Raw genomic sequence first — 17,959 nt, forward strand, 5'->3', positions numbered from 1 at the left:
TAAAAAAACTTTAATACACAGTATGAATACTTGAAGGGAAGTTGTGAAGCAAGTCCTAGGATGCACGGTTCCTTAAACTGGAGTAAAAGGTTTTTAAAAAGATAAACGTGACTCAAGTTACTTTACTGGAGGTCAAGTCATTAAAACAACATTCATTCCAAGACAAAGTGGTCAGGTAAAGATGCATAGAGCCACCTCGGACAGAAACAGGAGTGATTTCTTTAGGAGCAACTGCTGAGAGAAGAGCACTTCCTTTAAGCAATGACCCAGGTCCCAAATGAAGTCAAGTGCCTCTGAAAAGTATCCAGTGAGAGTCCTGATGGTGAAGAACATTGGTCTCATGTACCCCCGTAGAACCAACATGGCGGAGACACCTGGTACAATGCATCTGTTGAAAGCCAAGATGGCCGAGCAAACTGACAGAGAGCACTGACCAAGAGTTGAACAAGCATGCAGAATTGATTGGGTGGTCTTGAAGCCTTTCTCAGTTTGGCCAGTTTTGGAACCAATAGCCTTGGAGGTGTAACAGCAATCATTGACACTTGAACACACATTTTCAATGTCCTGATGGGAAATGACAACTGACAGCATCAACCTAAAGGCTATGTTGAACTTCAGTATGGCTGAAAGAAAACCTGCGCAGCAGTTGGTAAAAACAAGCGCCGCCTCCAGAACCTTTTCATTGCATTGGCTTAGTGCTGAAATGGCCTCAAGTGCAGGAGTTGTGCAATCACTAAAGGCAACCATAGCCTTATACACAGAGCCAAAGAGTCTCAATCCTCTAACCACAGTGAACATTGTTGAAAATATAGGTTTTAGTCCTTTGTTAAGAGCTTTCACTGTCAAAAAGACAACAGCAGGCTATGTAAACATTCTTTGTTGGTACGCACCATTTCCCTCAAGCACTCCATTCAGTTCTCTGGATTTATCAGTCCTCAGGATGACCTCACAAGGGCAAGGCTTCTAATATAGTGGCAAACAGTGCAATTACCTCTGATCTTGAATAACTATCAACAGCTGCTGCAGCTGCCACACCTTGCCAGGGGTGCATCTCAACAGTCTAAAGTGGCTTCCTCTCCTTGTCTCATTTCATCCATCTGCACTAATTTTTTCTCCTAATTATGAAGACTATTGAATAGTCCATTGACAGTTTTTGTTGTGTGTTTACTGTTGATGCCTGCTCCTATCAGTTTACTGACTGGGCGTGTTCAACCAAAGAGTTTAACAGAGCATTTTGTCTTACAGCAGGGATCGGTTGACTTTTATTGCAATTGAAGTATACTTGACTGTCAGTTAGCTTCCCAGAAGGAATAACCAGATGCTTTCTTCTGGATTTACTGGGTTCTGGAGAGAGATGTGCAAAGCTGTCATCAAGTCAAAGGGTGGCTATTTGAAGAATCACAAATATAAAATACATTTGGATTTATTTAACACTTTTTTGGTTACTACATGATTCCATATATGTTATTTCATAGTTTTGATGTATTCACTATTATTCTACAATGTAGAAAATAGTACAAATTAAGAAAAACCCTTGAAAAACTTTTGACCGGTAGTGTATACACTGAGTATACCAAACATTAGGAACACCTTCCCCCAGCCTTTCCACATTTCCTGCAGATTAGATTGTCTAATATTTTCCTAGATAGCTCACTCCATTTGTGCATGTGACATAATTCAACATATGAACATCTGGATGCTGTTAGCCGCGCTGCACATGTTTTTTTTGTTTTTTTTGTTTGTTTTTTCTGTGATTGAGGCAGTGAGGTACAGTCTGTGTACTGTTAGGGACTCAATCACTCTCAAGTTCAATACCGCTAAATGGGGCACAGCTGGTGAACCCAGTCAACCCAATACCAGTCCATTGTCCTGCTGACTCCAACATCCTTAACAACATTAGGAGCAAGGTATTCAAAAGAAAGGGGCTGAAAAACATATTTCTTCATTGATGTCTAACCAGCTGGTAATGTAATGTTTCTCTATTGTATGCTTTTAGTATTGAACATCTTTAAGAGAGGCACTGAAATAGGTACACTAATAATGACATGTGGATGTCTTCCAGAATGAGTTTGGAGCATGCCTATGATCCAGCTGGGTGGGATTTGGGGATAAGTGGGTGGTTTATGAAATGTGAGGTAAGTCTAGTAATGTCTTTACAAGTCTCTGGTGATGTGTTTAAACTATGGGACATTGCCTGCTTGTACCTTGTCATTAGGAGTACCATGAAGTACATCAAAATAGTACATTTCACAGGTCAAGAATTGTATCAATTTGCTTTAAATCTGTGTTTTTCAATCCAAGACATTGCTCTCGCTGCTTTAAATGTCACAAATAAGCGTTATACTACACTGAGTATACCAAACATTAAGAACACCTTCCTAATATTGAGTTGCCCCCCCCCCCCGGCCCATGTTGACTCCAATGCTTCCCACAGTTGTGTCAAGTTGGCTGGATGTCCTTTGAGTGGTGGACCATTCTTGATACATGCAGGAAACTGTTGAGCGTGAAAACCCCAGCAGCATTGCAATTCTTGACACAAACCGGTGTGCCTGGCACCTACTACCATACCCTGTTCCAAGGCACTTAAATATTTAATATTATTGTAATATTCACCTTCTGAATGGCACACATACACAATCCATGTCTCAATTGTCTGAAGGCTTAGAAATCGTCCTCCCCTTCATCTACACTGATTAAAGTAGATTTAACAGGTGACATCAATAAGGGATCATAGCTTTCACCTGGATTCACCTGGTCAGTGATGTCATGGAAAGAGCATGTTTTGTATACTCAGTATGTGTGCATTACAACAAATCATAAAAAAGACAACATTTGAATAAATTACTTCAAGGTTTCAAGGTTTACTTCATAAATTCTAAATGACAATTGGTAACATAGCAATGACAGGTAACACTGTACTTGCTTATACTGCCTTGCTTTCCAGTCTCCAGGCTACAGTACACTTCTTCTGACCTGACAGCCTGGCAGGTATAGGTAAAGTCAATAAGTCTGTTATGAAAATTTGATTTCATCACAAAGGAACACGGAGAGTGACTCCACTTCAAGTTTTCTAGACCCAACATAAAATACCTTCATTTGCTACACATATTCAGGCTACTAAATATTTGGATGCGCCTTTTACTATACAAAACCAGACATCTGTACATCAATGTGTACTTCATGAACTTGACTCGGTACAAAGCCAACTTTCCATGAGTGTCTCCAATCTTCCTCTTATGGATAGGTAGAAGGCCTGGGCTATATTACACCTCATCTGGAGGTATAATAATGTGTCTGATGCTGCAGGGGAGATACTAATCCATTGTGTGGACAAGATCAGAGTCACTGGCACAGAACCACACAAGCAGATGCCTGCCTACATGTGTGTCTGAGTGTGATAAGACATATCGTTTCATCAAGTGTGTTTACGTAAAACTCATCCTGTTTTATGGGCAACACAAAGCATTACATAATCCAACTGGTGCGTGCATTATTTTGACCCATAGACCGTTGAAGTCATCATTACCCTATGATGATTTTTGGTCAGTTACACAATATGTAATTCGATTTTTTTTTTGTATGTGACTTCAATAAACCACATTGAACCACAGGAGCAACAATGACCAAAAAAAAACATATAAAGGAAGGCCAAGGATATATATGTCATAACATTTTGAGATTGAATACAGCAATGTAAACCCAACTATATAACATTAACCATTGATACTGCTGACTGAGGAATTTGGCACAATTGTGAGGACTCGTATGCTCACATGTATTGTTATTTATTCGTAATGATGATTTATTTCACCCAACAATCATACTCTGCAAAAGAGTTATCCAATACTGAATGAACAATACAAAGACAAAAAGTAAGACATATTTATACATGCTATATGTATAAAACATTTTAGGACTGCTATAAACTAACAAACACCCATCATATGAATCAAACACTGTCACATGGATGAACAAATTACTTTAACCACTGGAATGTAATTGCTCTCCGATAACATTATGTTTTTAATTAAAGGCACATTTAAGGCGCTAAATCATCCTGTATGCTGTCATTAAGCAAACTTGTCCTCAACAATAATTGTAGAGGGTGCTTAGCACTGGGACATTTTTGTGATACAAAGAATCCTTCTGCTGCTCATAATAACTTGTTCGTCTGTGAGAAACAAATATTGCATGTGGAAAATTCAGACTGATACATTATTGGAATGTCATTTGGAGACATCTCCCCATTTTTTTTCTCAAAAGCCTCAGTTCATTGTTTAAAAGAGGCAACCATCCAACAATTGGCTTTGCTTTGTCACAACGATATCTATCCATTCTTTTGTTGGTTGTAGAATGGACAGATGGGCTTAGCCCTCATTGCCATGGCAAGGGAACAGTGTTTTGTGCAGACCTGGCCATCTATGGACATCATAGATCTATGTCTATATGGAAAGCTGTCCATCAGGAGATATCCGTACAAATTCTCTTTGTACTGTTGACCTAGATGTGTACATGGGCCACTGTAGACAAATCGCTGACAAGTGTGTGAGCCACACAGATATCCTGGCTGTTAGTGGAATGAGGGGACAGTTGTGATTCCTGTTGATCTTCCTTGTACTAGTACTAGTCAACCCCTGCCCTCCCAATCACTGCTGATGATTTACAGAGAGGGGCGTGGTGGTGGTGGGCGGGCAGGGGGTGGAGGCAGGGAGCCTTGTCCTGGAGGAGGGGCCTGAGGGGGTGTGGGCAGGGAGCTGGTTGGGGATGCAGGGGTTGGAGGGGAGGGGGGGCACATAGGAGGAGGGGGTATATGCAGAGTGGTTGGAGGAAGGGCTCGAGTTGGAGGAGGAGTGTAAGGTGGGGGTGTGATGGTAGGAGGTGGAGTAATGGGAGGAGGAGGAGTGGTAGAAAAAGGAGGGGGTGTTGAGGGCAGTGGAGGCAGGGTGGAGGATGGAGAGGGGGAGGCTGGGGGGCTGCTGGGGGGAGGGGGGAGTATGCCTTGGGGAGGCGGTGGGTTGCAGCCTCTTGGAGGGGTGTAGATGGGGGCTGAGTGATGGTTGTAGTGGGGGTAGCGAGGAGGATTGGACTTGACCCGGGTGAAGTTCATGCATCGGCCCTGAAACGTAAGAGAGCGACAAGGTTAGAAAAACACAATGTCCTATTTCTGAATTCACTGGTCAGTTGTAGAGATGGTGTGCTTCAAAGTAAAAAGCAATAAAGGTATACATTCTCCAGTCTCTATACATATCTAAGAGACACAGATCTCATGATAAAAATTAGGAAAGTCAGTCACATTGATGTTTCACAGACACCGGTGAGGAGATACATGTTGTGCTATTGTATTGCTTTGTCAGTTGTTACAAATTGAATGGACTGATCGCTACACCAGATGTTCCTACAGTAGGGCAACCAACATTTTAAGGGAGCGTGGGCGTGTCCATCATCGCCATTTCTATTTCATATGACTGGGTTAGGGGGACCAATACACATGCTGTGATTTCCCATCATGATTCATGTCTGCATAGTGTCAGTGCTAAATCCAAATGAAAATCCTTGCTGCAAAGCATTTACTCAAATGAAGATGTTTGTGATGCTATCCCAAACAATATCAATGTAAAGAACAGAGAGTACATAGGCCTATGCTTTAAGAGTCATGTAGTTTCAAGTTGTATTAGTCGTATGTACGGGATACGCATGGTATACATCGTCCAACAAAACGCTGACTTGCAGGTTCCTTCAGGATAATGCAACAACAATAAGAAATAATAAAGGATAAGAATACGAACATAAAGTAAATGGCAATAGAATAGAATAATACATTTTAGCATGAGTGTAATGTATGAAGGCACAATTCATAGTTCAATATTTACATGTGTATTGGGGAAGGGGTCAGAAGAGGGGGGAATGGGGCAAGTGTATAAATTGAGCAGTGTAATAAGAGTCTGGTAGCAGCAGTTGTGATGTGTGTGTAGCATGAACTGAACAAAAATGTAACAATTTCAAAGATTTTCCTGAGTTACAGTTCATATAAGGAAATCAGTCAATTTAAATGAATTCATTAGGCCCTAATCAATGGATTTCACATGACTGGAAATACCGATATGCATCTGTTGGTCACAAATACCTTAAAAAAAGGTAGGGACATGGATCAGAAAACCAGTTAGTATCTGGTGTGACCACCATTTGCCTCATGCAGCACAACACATCTCCTTCGCATAGAGTTGATCAGGCTCTTGATTGTTGTCCCAGTCCTCTTCAATGGCTGTGTGAAGATGCTGGGTATTGGCAGGAACAGGAACACGCTGTCATACAGGTCGATCCAGAGCATCCCAAACATGCTCAATGGGTGACATGTCTGGTGAGAAGAACTGGGACATTTTCAGCTTCCAGGAATTGTGTACAGATCCTTGCGACATCGGGCCGTGCATTATCATACTGAACCATGAGGTGAGGGTGGCGGATAAAAAAAAAAAAAGAACAAGTAACACAATAAAATAACAATACCAAAGCTATAAACAGGGGGTACCGGTACCGAGTCAATGTGCGCGGGTACACATTAGAGGTAATTTGTACATGTAGGTAGGGGTAAAGTGACTATACATAGATAATAAACAGCGAGTAGCAGCAGTGGGGGGTCAATGTAAATAGTCCGGTTGGCCATTTGATTAATTGTCCAGCAGTCTTATGGCTTGGGGGTACTTTTTGAGGATCTGGGGACCCATGCCAAATCTTTTCAGTCTCCTGGGGGGGAATAGGCTTTGTCGTGCCCTCTTCACGACTTTCTTGGTGTGTGTGTGGACCATGATAGTTTGTTGGTGATGTGGACACCAAGGAACTTGAAACTCTCGACCCGCTCCACTACAGCCCCGTTGATGTGAATGGGGGCATGTTCTGCCCTCCTTTTCCTGTAGTCCACGATCACCCCCTTTGTCTAGCTCATGTTGAGGGAGAGGTTGTTGTCCTGGCACCACCCTGCCAGGTCTCTGACCTCCTCCCTATAGGCTGTCTCATGGTTGTCTGTGATCAGGCCTACCACCGTTGTGTCGTCAGCAAACTTAATGATGGTGTTGGAGACGTGCATGGCCACGCATTCATGGGTGAACAGGGAGTACAGGAGGGGACTAAGCACACACCCCTGAGGGGCCCCCGTGTTGAGGATCAGCGTGGCAGTTGTGTTGTTGCCTACCCCTTACCACCTGGGGGTGGCCCGTCAGGAAGTCCAGGATCCAGTTGTAGAGGGAGGTGTTTAGTCCCAGGGTCCTTAGCTTAGTGATGAGCTTTGTGGGCACTATGGTGTGGAAGGCTGATCTGTAGTCAATGAACAGCATTCTCACATAAGTGTTCCTTTTGTCCAGGTGGGAAAGGGCAGTGTGGAGTGCGATTGAGATTGCATCATCTGTGGATCTGTTGGGGCAGTATGCGAATTGGAGTCGTTCTAGGTTTTCCGGGATGATTGTGTTTATGTGAGCCATGACCAGCCTTTCAAAGCACTTCATGGCTACAGACGTGAGTGCTACGGGCGGAAGTCATGTAGGCATGTTACCTTCGCTTTCTTGGGCACAGGGACTATGGTGGTCTGCTTGAAACATGTAGGTATTACAGACTCGTTCAGGGAGAGTTTGAAAATGTCAGTGAAGACACTTGCCAGTTTGTCCGCGCATGCTCTGAGTACACGTCTTGGTAATCCGTCTGGCCCCGCGGCCTTGTGAATGTTGACCTGTTTAAAAGGTCTTACTCACATCGGCTATGGAGAGCGTGATCACACAGTCGTCCAGAACAGCTGGTGCTCTCATGCACTCTATCCTCCTGATTCCTGCTTATAAGCAAAAACTAAAGCAGGAAGCACCAGTGACTCGGTTAATAAAAAAGTGGTCAGATGACGCAGATGCTAAGCTACAGGACTGTTTTGCTAGCACAGACTGGAACATGTTCCGGGATTCTTCAGATAGCATTGAGGAGTACACCACATCAGTCACTGGCTTCATCAATAAGTGCATCGATGATGTCGTCCCCACAGTGACCATATGTACATACCCCAACCAGTGGTCCTCTGTAGCTCAGCTGGTAGAGCACGGCGCTTGTAACGCCAAGGTAGTGGGTTCGATCCCCGGGACCACCCATACACAAAAAAAATGTATGCACGCATGACTGTAAGTCGCTTTGGATAAAAGCGTCTGCTAAATGGCATATTATTATTATTATTATAGAAGCCATGGATTACAGGAAACATCCGCACTGAGCTAAAGGGTAGAGCTGCCGCTTTCAAGGAGCGGGACTCTAACCCGGACGCTTATAAGAAATCCCGCTATGCCCTCAGACGAACCATCAAACAGGCAAAGAGTCAATACAGGACTAAGATTGAATCGTACTACACCGGCTCTGACGCTCGTCGGATGTGGCAGGGCTTGAAAACTATTACAGACTACAAAGGGAAGCACAGCCGCGAGCTGCCCAGTGACACATGACTTCCAGACGAGCTAAACCATCAAGTGTCACAGTTCCCTCAGCCAGAACCCAGAAGCAGACCAGGACAAGGAGAGTTGAACGAAAGTGAGGGTTTATTCAGATAACAAAAAGGTGCAGAATAATCCAGGGACAGAGCGGGCGGCGTGGTTGAGTAGTTGGGGGTGCAGTCTGGGTCCAGTGATGGCTCGGCAGCCGCCGACCATCAGGCAGAGGTGGGGTGAAGGTTCCGGACGTGTGACTGCAGGTGGAACAAAAACGGAGGTAAGGACACAAAAACTCAACAAAGTACAAAATAACAAAAACTCACGCTAGAACGCTCAACTGATACACAGAACACCTACTGTTCATGGCTAACGATCCGGCAGGAACTGGATGTTGGGCCAGAGCCTAAGAAAGGTGCTGATTAGGCCCAGGTGTGCAGATTGCTAACAGGAATCAGGTGCGGAAACCAGAGCGCTCCCCGGAGCGTTCCCGAACCCTCGGGAAACTGGAGATTACGACCAGACCCCGACTCAGACAGCCGGGATCGTTACAGTACCCCCCCTCCGACGAACGCCACCGGGCGGACTCCCCGGAGCGCCAGGATGGAGGCGGTAAAAGTCCCTGATGAGATCCGCATCTAGGACCTGTCGCCGCGGAATCCAACTCCTCTCCTCCGGACCATACCCCTCCCAGTCCACGAGATACTGGAAACCCCGGCCCCGCCGTCTGGCATCCATAATGCGACGCACCGTGTAGGCAGGACCACCTCCGATCATCCGAGGAGGAGGAGGAGGAGGCGGAGGAGGCAACAGAGGACTGAGGAAGACAGGCTTAAGGCAGGAGACATGAAAAGTGGGATGGACTCTGAGCGTCCTCGGTAGTTTGAGTCGCACTGCCACTGGATTGATCACCTTCTCCACCACAAACGGACCAATAAACTTCGGTAACAACTTCCTAGACTCAGTCCGTAACGGAAGATCCCGTGGCCAACCAAACCCTATCTCCGATGGTATAGGTGGGAGCGGGGATCCGGCGACGATTCGCCTGGAGCTGATACCGGTCCGAACCTCTAAGGAGTGCCTTTCTGGCCCGATGCCAGGTCCGGTGGCAACGCCGAATATGGGCCTGAACAGAAGGCACTGAGAGCTCCTTCTCCTGAGAAGGGAACAGGGGAGGTTGGTAGCCATACAGGCACTGGAAGGGGAGACATCCCAGTGGCCGATGTAGGGAGAGTATTGTGGGCATACTCAACCCAAGGCAACTGAGAGGCCCAGGAGGTGGGGTTGGAAGAGACCAGACAGCGTAGCGTGGATTCCATCTTCTGGTTGGCTCTCTCCGCCTGACCATTGGATTGGGGGTGAAAACCAGATGTGAGACTGACTGTAGCTCCAATGGCCAAACAGAAGGACTTCCAGACAGCAGAGGTAAACTGAGGGCCACGGTCGGAAACGATATCACTGGGCAAACCGTGGACCCTGAAAACCTCCCTAACCAGGATCTCGGACGTCTCCGAGGCAGAGGGAAGCTTGGCAATAGGCACAAAGTGGGCGAACTTGCTGAATCTGTCCACGATAGTCAGAACGACCGTGTTCCCCTCAGAAGCGGGCAACCCCGTGACGAAGTCCAGGGCCAGATGCGACCATGGACGCCGGGGAATAGGAAGGGGATGAAGTAGTCCAGAGCTGGGCCGATTGGTACTCTTATTCTGCGCACACACTGGACAGGCAGCAACAAAACCCCCGAGTATCCTCGGCCATGGCAGGCCACCAAAAACGTCTGCGAAGAAACGCCATCGTCCGAGCCACGCCGGGTGACAAGCCATCTTGCTGGCGTGGGACCATTTGAGGACAGCAGGACGAACCGACTCAGGCACAAACAACCGACCGGGTGGACCGTTACCGGGACCGGGCTGAGTCCGAAGGGCCGCCAGCACCTCCTCCTCAATCTTCCACATCACTGCTCCCACGACGCAGTTCCGGGGGAGAATAGTCTCGGTCTTGGACCCACTCTCCTCCGTCTTGGAGAACATCCGGGACAAGGCGTCCGCCTTGCCGTTCTTAGATCCAGGTCGGAACGTCAGGGCAAACTTGAATCGTCCGAAAAACAACGCCCACCTGGCCTGGACGGGAGTTGAGACGTTTAGCCGATTGCACGTAAGCGAGATTCTTGTGGTCAGTCCAGACAATAAACGGTTGCTCCGCCCCCTCCAACCAGTGGCGCCACTCCTCCAAGGCAAGTTTCACCGCGAGAAGCTCCCGGTTACCCACATCGTAATTCCTCTCCGCAGGCGAAAGGCGACGAGAGTAGTAGGCGCAGGGATGGAGTTTACTGTCCGTGGAGCATCGCTGCGACAGGATGGCGCCAACTCCCACATCAGACGCGTCCACTTCAACGACGAACTGACGGGCCGTGTCCGGTTGAGAGAGAATCGGTGCGTTGGTGAATCGCCTCTTCAAATCCAGAAACGCTCGATCCGCCTCCGGATTCCACTTGAAGGTCCTGATGCTGGAAGTCAAGGCAGTTAATGGAGCGGCCACACGGCTGTAATCCCGGATGAATCTGCGGTAGAAATTCGCAAACCCCAAAAATCTCTGGAGCTGCAATCTCGTACCGGGCTGGGCCCATTCCAGAACCGCTCTAACCTTCTCCTGGTCCATCCTAATCTCACCCCTGGAGATGACGTACCCGAGAAAGGATGTCGTGTGGGCGTGAAACTCGCACTTCTCGGCCTTCACGAACAGGCGATTCTCCAATAATCGCTGCAGAACCTGCCGGACATGCTGGACGTGGTCGGAAGGTTCCTTCGAGAAGATCAGAATGTCATCCAGGTAAACAAACACGAAGAGACCGATCATATCTCTCAGGACGTCGTTCACCATACTCTGGAATACCGCTGGAGCATTGGTCAGTCCAAACGGCATCACCTGATACTCGAAGTGCCCCATCGGTGTATTGAAACCCGTCAACCACTCGTCCCCCTCTCTGATCCGGACCAGGTGATACGCATTGCGTAGGTCTAACTTGGTGAACACCGTAGCACCCTGTAAGGAGTCGAAGGCAGAACTCATCAAGGGCAGGGGATACTTGTTCTTGACCGTGATGTCATTCAAACCCCGATAGTCAATACATGGTCGAAGAGAGCCATCCTTCTTACCCACAAAGAAGAATCCTGCCCCCAGGGGTGATGACGAGGGACGAACGAGACCAGCAGCTAGGGACTCCTTGATGTAGGTCTCCAACGCCTCACGTTCAGGTCGGGAGATACTGTATAACCTTCCCTTGGGGTAGACAGCTCCAGGGACCAGGTTGATGGCACAATCATATGGTCGGGTGGGGGAGGGAGTGACAGAGCCTTCTGCTTACTGAAAACTTCCCCCAAATCGTGATATGTCTCGGGAACCAGGGACAAATCTGGAGGTTTAGCCTCAATCACCTGACTGGGAACCGAATGGGGGCAGGCAGTCTTGAGACAGTTAGCATGACAATCCAGGCTCCAACTCGTTACCTTGCCCGTCACCCAATCGAACGTGGGGTTGTGTTCCTTCAGCCAGGGGTATCCAAGGACCAGAGGAACATGGGAAGACGGCAGAATGAAAAATGAAATCATCTCAGAATGATTCCCTGACAACCGCATCTTAACCGGTTCAGTCCTCATCGTGATACGTGCCAGACTACTGCCGTTCAGAGTGGTCGCTTCAATGGCTTCCGGCAATTGCTCCTTGGAAAGCCCCAGCTGTTCCACCAACTCGGCATCAAGAAAGCTTCCATCGGCACCTGAATCGATAAAAGCGTTAAGCGCTAAGCTCTGATTCCTGTTAACAAGGGTAGCCGGGAAGCGGGGTCTGACAGAGGTACTGAGAGGTTGAAACTGGCTCGCTAAAAGTCCTCCCAACTTTAGCGAGCCGGGCAGTTTGACGACCGCAGGGAGCAAGTGGAGATGTAATGTCCCGAGCGACCACAGTAGAGGCAGCAGTTGGTCCTACGTCTCTGTTGACGCTCCTCCTTGGTTAACCCGTGCCGCCCCACTTGCATGGGTTCAGAATCGGGAGAGAGGTCCTCTCCACTAATCCTTAGTGGTGGAGAATGATCGACGTGTTCTGGTCCACCACCCGACCCGACTGGGAACTGAGAAGCTGATCGATTGGACGGACCCCATTGCTTCTCCCTCCTTCGCTCTCGGACTCGATTATCCACCCGAATAGACAAGGCTACCAAGCTGTCCAGGTCACTAGGCTCCGGATAGGAGATCAACTCATCCTTGAGCTGCTCCGACAGGCCCTGGTAAAAGGCCGCTTGCAAAGACTCCTCGTTCCACCCACTCTCCACAGCCAACGTCTTGAACTCGATCACGAAATCGGCCACGCTACGAGTTCCTTGGTGAAGAGAAAACAGACGCCTAGCTGCGTCCCTCCCTCGGACGGAATGGTCGAAGAGCTTCCTCATCTCGGCCGTGAACCCCTGGTATGAAGCCATGCAGGGATCCTGTCGTTCCCCAAACGGCTGAAGCCCACTCCAGCGCTCGACCACGCAGCAACTCAATCAAAAAGGCTATCCTAGCCTTGTCAGTGGCATAAGAGTAGGGCTGTAGATCGAACACTAATCCACACTGCATAAGGAAGGAACGGCATCTTCCCAGCTCCCCCTCATATTTCTCCGGCGCCGGAACCTTGGGCTCACGGAGGGACACAACTTCAGAAGCGGCAGGCGAGATGGGTGAAACCGGTAGTGGGTCCTCCACCGGACACTGGCGTTGGTTCTGGACCTCCATCAGGCCGGTAGAAAGGTTCCGAACTGACAACGCGATCTCCTGTAGTACCGTGCTATGATGGCCCAACATCTTCTCCTGCTGGGTAATGGCATGGCGAACTGAGTCCAGGTCCGCTGGGTTCATAATTGGCCGGATCGTTCTGTCACAGTTCCCTCAGCCAGAACCCAGAAGCAGACCAGGACAAGGAGAGTTGAACGAAAGTGAGGGTTTATTCAGATAACAAAAAGGTGCAGAATAATCCAGGGACAGAGCGGGCGGCGTGGTTGAGTAGTTGGGGGTGCAGTCTGGGTCCAGTGATGGCTCGGCAGCCGCCGACCATCAGGCAGAGGTGGGGTGAAGGTTCCGGACGTGTGACTGCAGGTGGAACAAAAACGGAGGTAAGGACACAAAAACTCAACAAAGTACAAAATAACAAAAACTCACGCTAGAACGCTCAACTGATACACAGAACACCTACTGTTCATGGCTAACGATCCGGCAGGAACTGGATGTTGGGCCAGAGCCTAAGAAAGGTGCTGATTAGGCCCATGTGTGCAGATTGCTAACAGGAATCAGGTGCGGAAACCAGAGCGCTCCCCGGAGCGTTCCCGAACCCTCGGGAAACTGGAGATTACGACCAGACCCCGACTCAGACAGCCGGGATCGTTACATCAAGAGCATCCTGACTGGTTGCATCACCGCCTGGTATGGTAACTGCTTGGCCTCCGACCGCAAGGCACTACAGAGGGCAGTGTGTACAGCCCAGTACATCACTGGGGCCAAGCTTCCTGCCATCCAGGACCTCTATACCAGGCGGTGTCAGAGGAAGGCCCTCAAAATTGTCAAAGACTCCAGCCACCCTAGTCATAGACTGTTCTCTCTGCTACCGCACGGCAAGCGGTACCGGAATGCCAAGTCTAGGTCCAAAAGACTTCTCAACAGCTTCTACCCCCAAGCCATAAGACTCCTGAACAGCTAATCATGGCTACCCAGACTATTTGCACTGCCCCCCCACCCCATCTTTTTACGCTACTGCTACTCTGTTAATTATTTATGCATAGTCACTTTAACTCTACCCACATGTAAATATTACTTAAACTACCTAAACTAGCCGGTGCCCCCGCACATTGACTCTGCACCGGTACCCCACTGTATATATAGTCTCCCTACTGTTATTTTATTTTACTTCTGCTCTTTTTTTCTCAACACTTTTTTGTTGTTTTATTCTACTTTTTTATTTAAAATAAATGCACTGTTGGTTAAGGGCTGTAAGTAAGCATTTCACTGTAATGTCTGCACCTGTTGTATTCGGCGCATGTGGCCAATACAATTTTATTTTATTTTATTTGCATGCTTCAGTGTTGCTTGCCTCGAAGCGAGCATAGAAGACATTTAGCCTGTCTGATAGGCTCGTGTCACTGGGCAGCTCGTGGCTGGGTTTCCCTTTGTAGTCCGTAATAGTTTGCAAGCCCTGCCACATCCGACGAGCGTCAGAGCTGGTGTAGTAGGATTCAATCTTAGTCCTGTATTGACGCTTTGACTGTTTGATGGTTCATCTGAGGGCATAGCGGATTTCTTATAAGCGTCCAGATTAGTGTCCTGCTCCTTGAAAGCAGCAGCTCTAGCCTTTAGCTCGGTGCGGATGTTGCCTGTAATCCATGGCTTCTGGTTGGGATATGTATGTATGGTCACTGTGGGGACGACGGCGTCGATGCACTTATTGATGAATCCGGTGACTGAGGTGGTATACTCCTCAATGCCATTGGATGAATCCCGGAACATATTCCAGTCTGTGCTAGCAAAACAGTCCTGTAGCGTAGCATCCGCGTCATCTGACCACTTCCGTATTGAGCGAGTCACTGATACACCCTGCTTTAGTTTTTGCTTGTAAGCAGTGCCATGACTTGCCCTCATGGGTTGAGGATCAAAGATGCCGGCTAGGCAAAAGTTTGATAACCCCCTTTCCTGGGGACCAGTTTTATGACCGGTTGTAAATTCCTTACAGAAGCTTTCTTTTCCGTGCCATGCAGTATTGGGAGAAGGAATTTCCCTGTGGAACAAAGGAAGTCTTCCCGCCATGACTCCAACATCCAAAAGTGGATAATGAAACAATATTCCTACTTCAAAGAATGTGGGAAATGGTCGGTGGGGACTTAAAGAACAATCATGTAAAATGCATTACTGTGTTGTGATGTCATTAAAGATGGTGGAACAACATAACTGTATCTCTGGGGGTGTGCACTTGTTATGAGGTTTGTATCTAATTGTTGTACAAAACCAATGATTAAATATAATAATACTTTTGTGAAGATAACAATGTGATTTTAGCATTCTAGATGAGATGATTGTTTTACATATTGATTTGTTCACAGTCAGCGCCCACGCCCAGATGAGCACAAACATGATGAAACGCCCTCTTTTCTACTCAAGTATAAAACCCCTCGTGACGAAATTGACCTCAGACCAAGCAGTTTACCGTATAAACTGGACGTTGCAAATGGTTGAATTTCTACCAGACCAGGAAGCGTGAAGCTGAAGCTACAAGGCTTAAAATGGTTAGACCAGGAAGCCCCACGGCTTAAAATGGTTGACACTCTACAGACCAGCCAACATGCAGCGCGAGCTGAATATGGTAAAATGTGAAGCGTGAGCTAAGCGTTACAAAAGGATGAACATGAGACGTCACTAGTAAACCATTCCCTTGTAAAAGGGGACCCCGTTGTGCTGGGAAGTGAGATTCCCTGTACAAGTAGGGTAGCTTTGTACTAGATGCTAAGCTAACAATAGGAGAGCAGCCATTTTTGTTTTTCCCTTTGTTCAACGTGAAATCCCGCGCCGTGCGGGAATCCCATTTGAGTTCAGTTTCTGGGATCAATGACCCTTGGGCAACGGAAGTCCCGCCCCCTCGGGACTCCCATTTGATTTCAGCTTTCTGCGATCAGCGACCTCTGGTGGTGAGGAATCTCCAGTTTAAAAAAATTCTAAATAATCAAATGTGAGGGCCAACGTCTAATCACATTTGTGAAAACTGGTTATACTTATGATATCCAGCCAATCTCAACTGATTGGATATCGTTGTCTCATTCAATTGAATAAGTTAAATTGCCGAACATACATTTTCAGGTTCTTCCAACTAATGAGACGTTTTAAACTTTTCCATATTAACCTAGATAAAGCAACGCTTTTCAGGTTAATTAAAGTTTAATTCCCAGATAGCCTATACAGGTATGATTAATCATTATCATTGATTAATCAATTCAGTTTGCTTTTGCAAATTCATTCATGACCAACTCCAACATTACTGATGCAGTATTGATGGTTAATTAACGTCTATAAATAGATTTAAATCGTTTTTGCAGCTTCCAACAACTCAAAACCCAAACTTAAAAATAATAATAATGTGCAAGCTATCAGAGGGGGTGGTCCCCACTCCCCCGCTAATTAGTGAACCCTCACCCATAAAAGGATTGATCGCTGACCTCAGCAAAAAATAGTAGAAATTGCGACAAACGCTCTCCAAAATCAACCATCGGGCGCAGGCCTTGTAAAGGTTCTCTCCAGTTTAGCCCTGATGTATCACCATCGGAGATTGGTATCGGTCCAATACCGCAGTGCACAGCTGAAGCACGAGCAAGAAATGATGGATATGAAGGAACAGGTGGAGAGAACCAGGAAACTAATGACAAAAGCAGATGAGGAAAACATTCTGTTAACCGAGGAACTGCGTTTGAAACCTGAACAATTTAAAGTAATTGCAAAAACTTATGACGATGAACGAGCACCAACTCTTCAACAAAATCGTCTTCTACAAGAACAACTCGATTCAGCAAAAACTAAATACGACAAAGTCCACACCAAACTAGATAAATCTGATGAGTTATCTATAAACAGGAGCGCGCAATATGATAACATACATGCAATTTTGATGAACGTTACTCAAAGCAATAATGTTCTAGTCCAAATGCTGTACACCAAAGACGATCAGTTAATGAACACAATGACCAACTTGGATGACAAATCAGCGAAACTCATTGAAGTCACTGACCAAATGAATGATGTGAGAATTCAGGTGATGAAGAGAGAAACATTGATTTCCAAGCAAGCGGAGGAAATCTCATCACTGAATCTCTCGCTCCATACTCAAGCTCTCTACTTGCAAACCATGTCAGATAAGTATGAGGCCGAACGGAGCAAGTGCGACACTCACGTGTCTGAAATAAGTACTCTAAGCGCCCAGGTGGACTCTGCCATGCAGCAGAATACCACCCTTAGGTACCATCTGGAGGAATTCCAGAACAGTCACACGCTACAGCGTGACTACCCAGTCAAGCAACCAAGCTCGCAACCGGAGCTCGGTACACAAAGGAGTGAAGACGACAGAAGGTTTCAGACTTTGCCTCTCGCAGATGTCCCTCAGTCTTCCCCTCTTGGCCATTCGGCACAGGGTAAAGGGTAATATGGCGCCTCCTTGCCAACAAAGCCAAAGCTTCGCTTCTCCTCTTGGCCTTTCAGCCCACAATTCCCCACAGGATGAAGCCAACCCTCCCCACGCATTTGGCAAGGAACACCTTGACAAACTCGTCAAAAACATCCACACCTTTGACCCTGTTCCAGGTAAGCCAAACAACACTGAGACGTTCCTAGCAGACATAGAGGACGCCTTGAATGGCTACCCGAACGCTACGGGTGCTGACAGGCTTTACTTGTTGAAGCGAACGTCGAATAGACACGTGCAAAACGACTACTCTAAACTTGCCACAGCTT

The 17,959-nt window shown here is 47.2% G+C and overlaps 1 protein-coding gene across 1 annotated transcript in view; it reads right to left on the bottom strand.

The window, feature by feature from the left end:
* Positions 1-2,837: 2,837 nt before the first annotated feature.
* LOC121584834 (anthrax toxin receptor 1-like) overlaps positions 2,838-17,959 on the bottom strand; it is a 74,078-nt gene continuing 58,956 nt past the window's right edge. The window contains exon 18 of the mRNA XM_041900979.2: positions 2,838-5,116. Within this exon, the coding sequence (XP_041756913.2) occupies positions 4,661-5,116 (456 nt within the window). The 3' untranslated portion in view covers positions 2,838-4,660. The remainder of the gene's footprint in view (positions 5,117-17,959) is intronic.

This window comes from Coregonus clupeaformis, chromosome 16 (genome assembly GCF_020615455.1).
Source record: "Coregonus clupeaformis isolate EN_2021a chromosome 16, ASM2061545v1, whole genome shotgun sequence".
NCBI classification, from domain to species: Eukaryota; Metazoa; Chordata; class Actinopteri; order Salmoniformes; family Salmonidae; genus Coregonus; species Coregonus clupeaformis.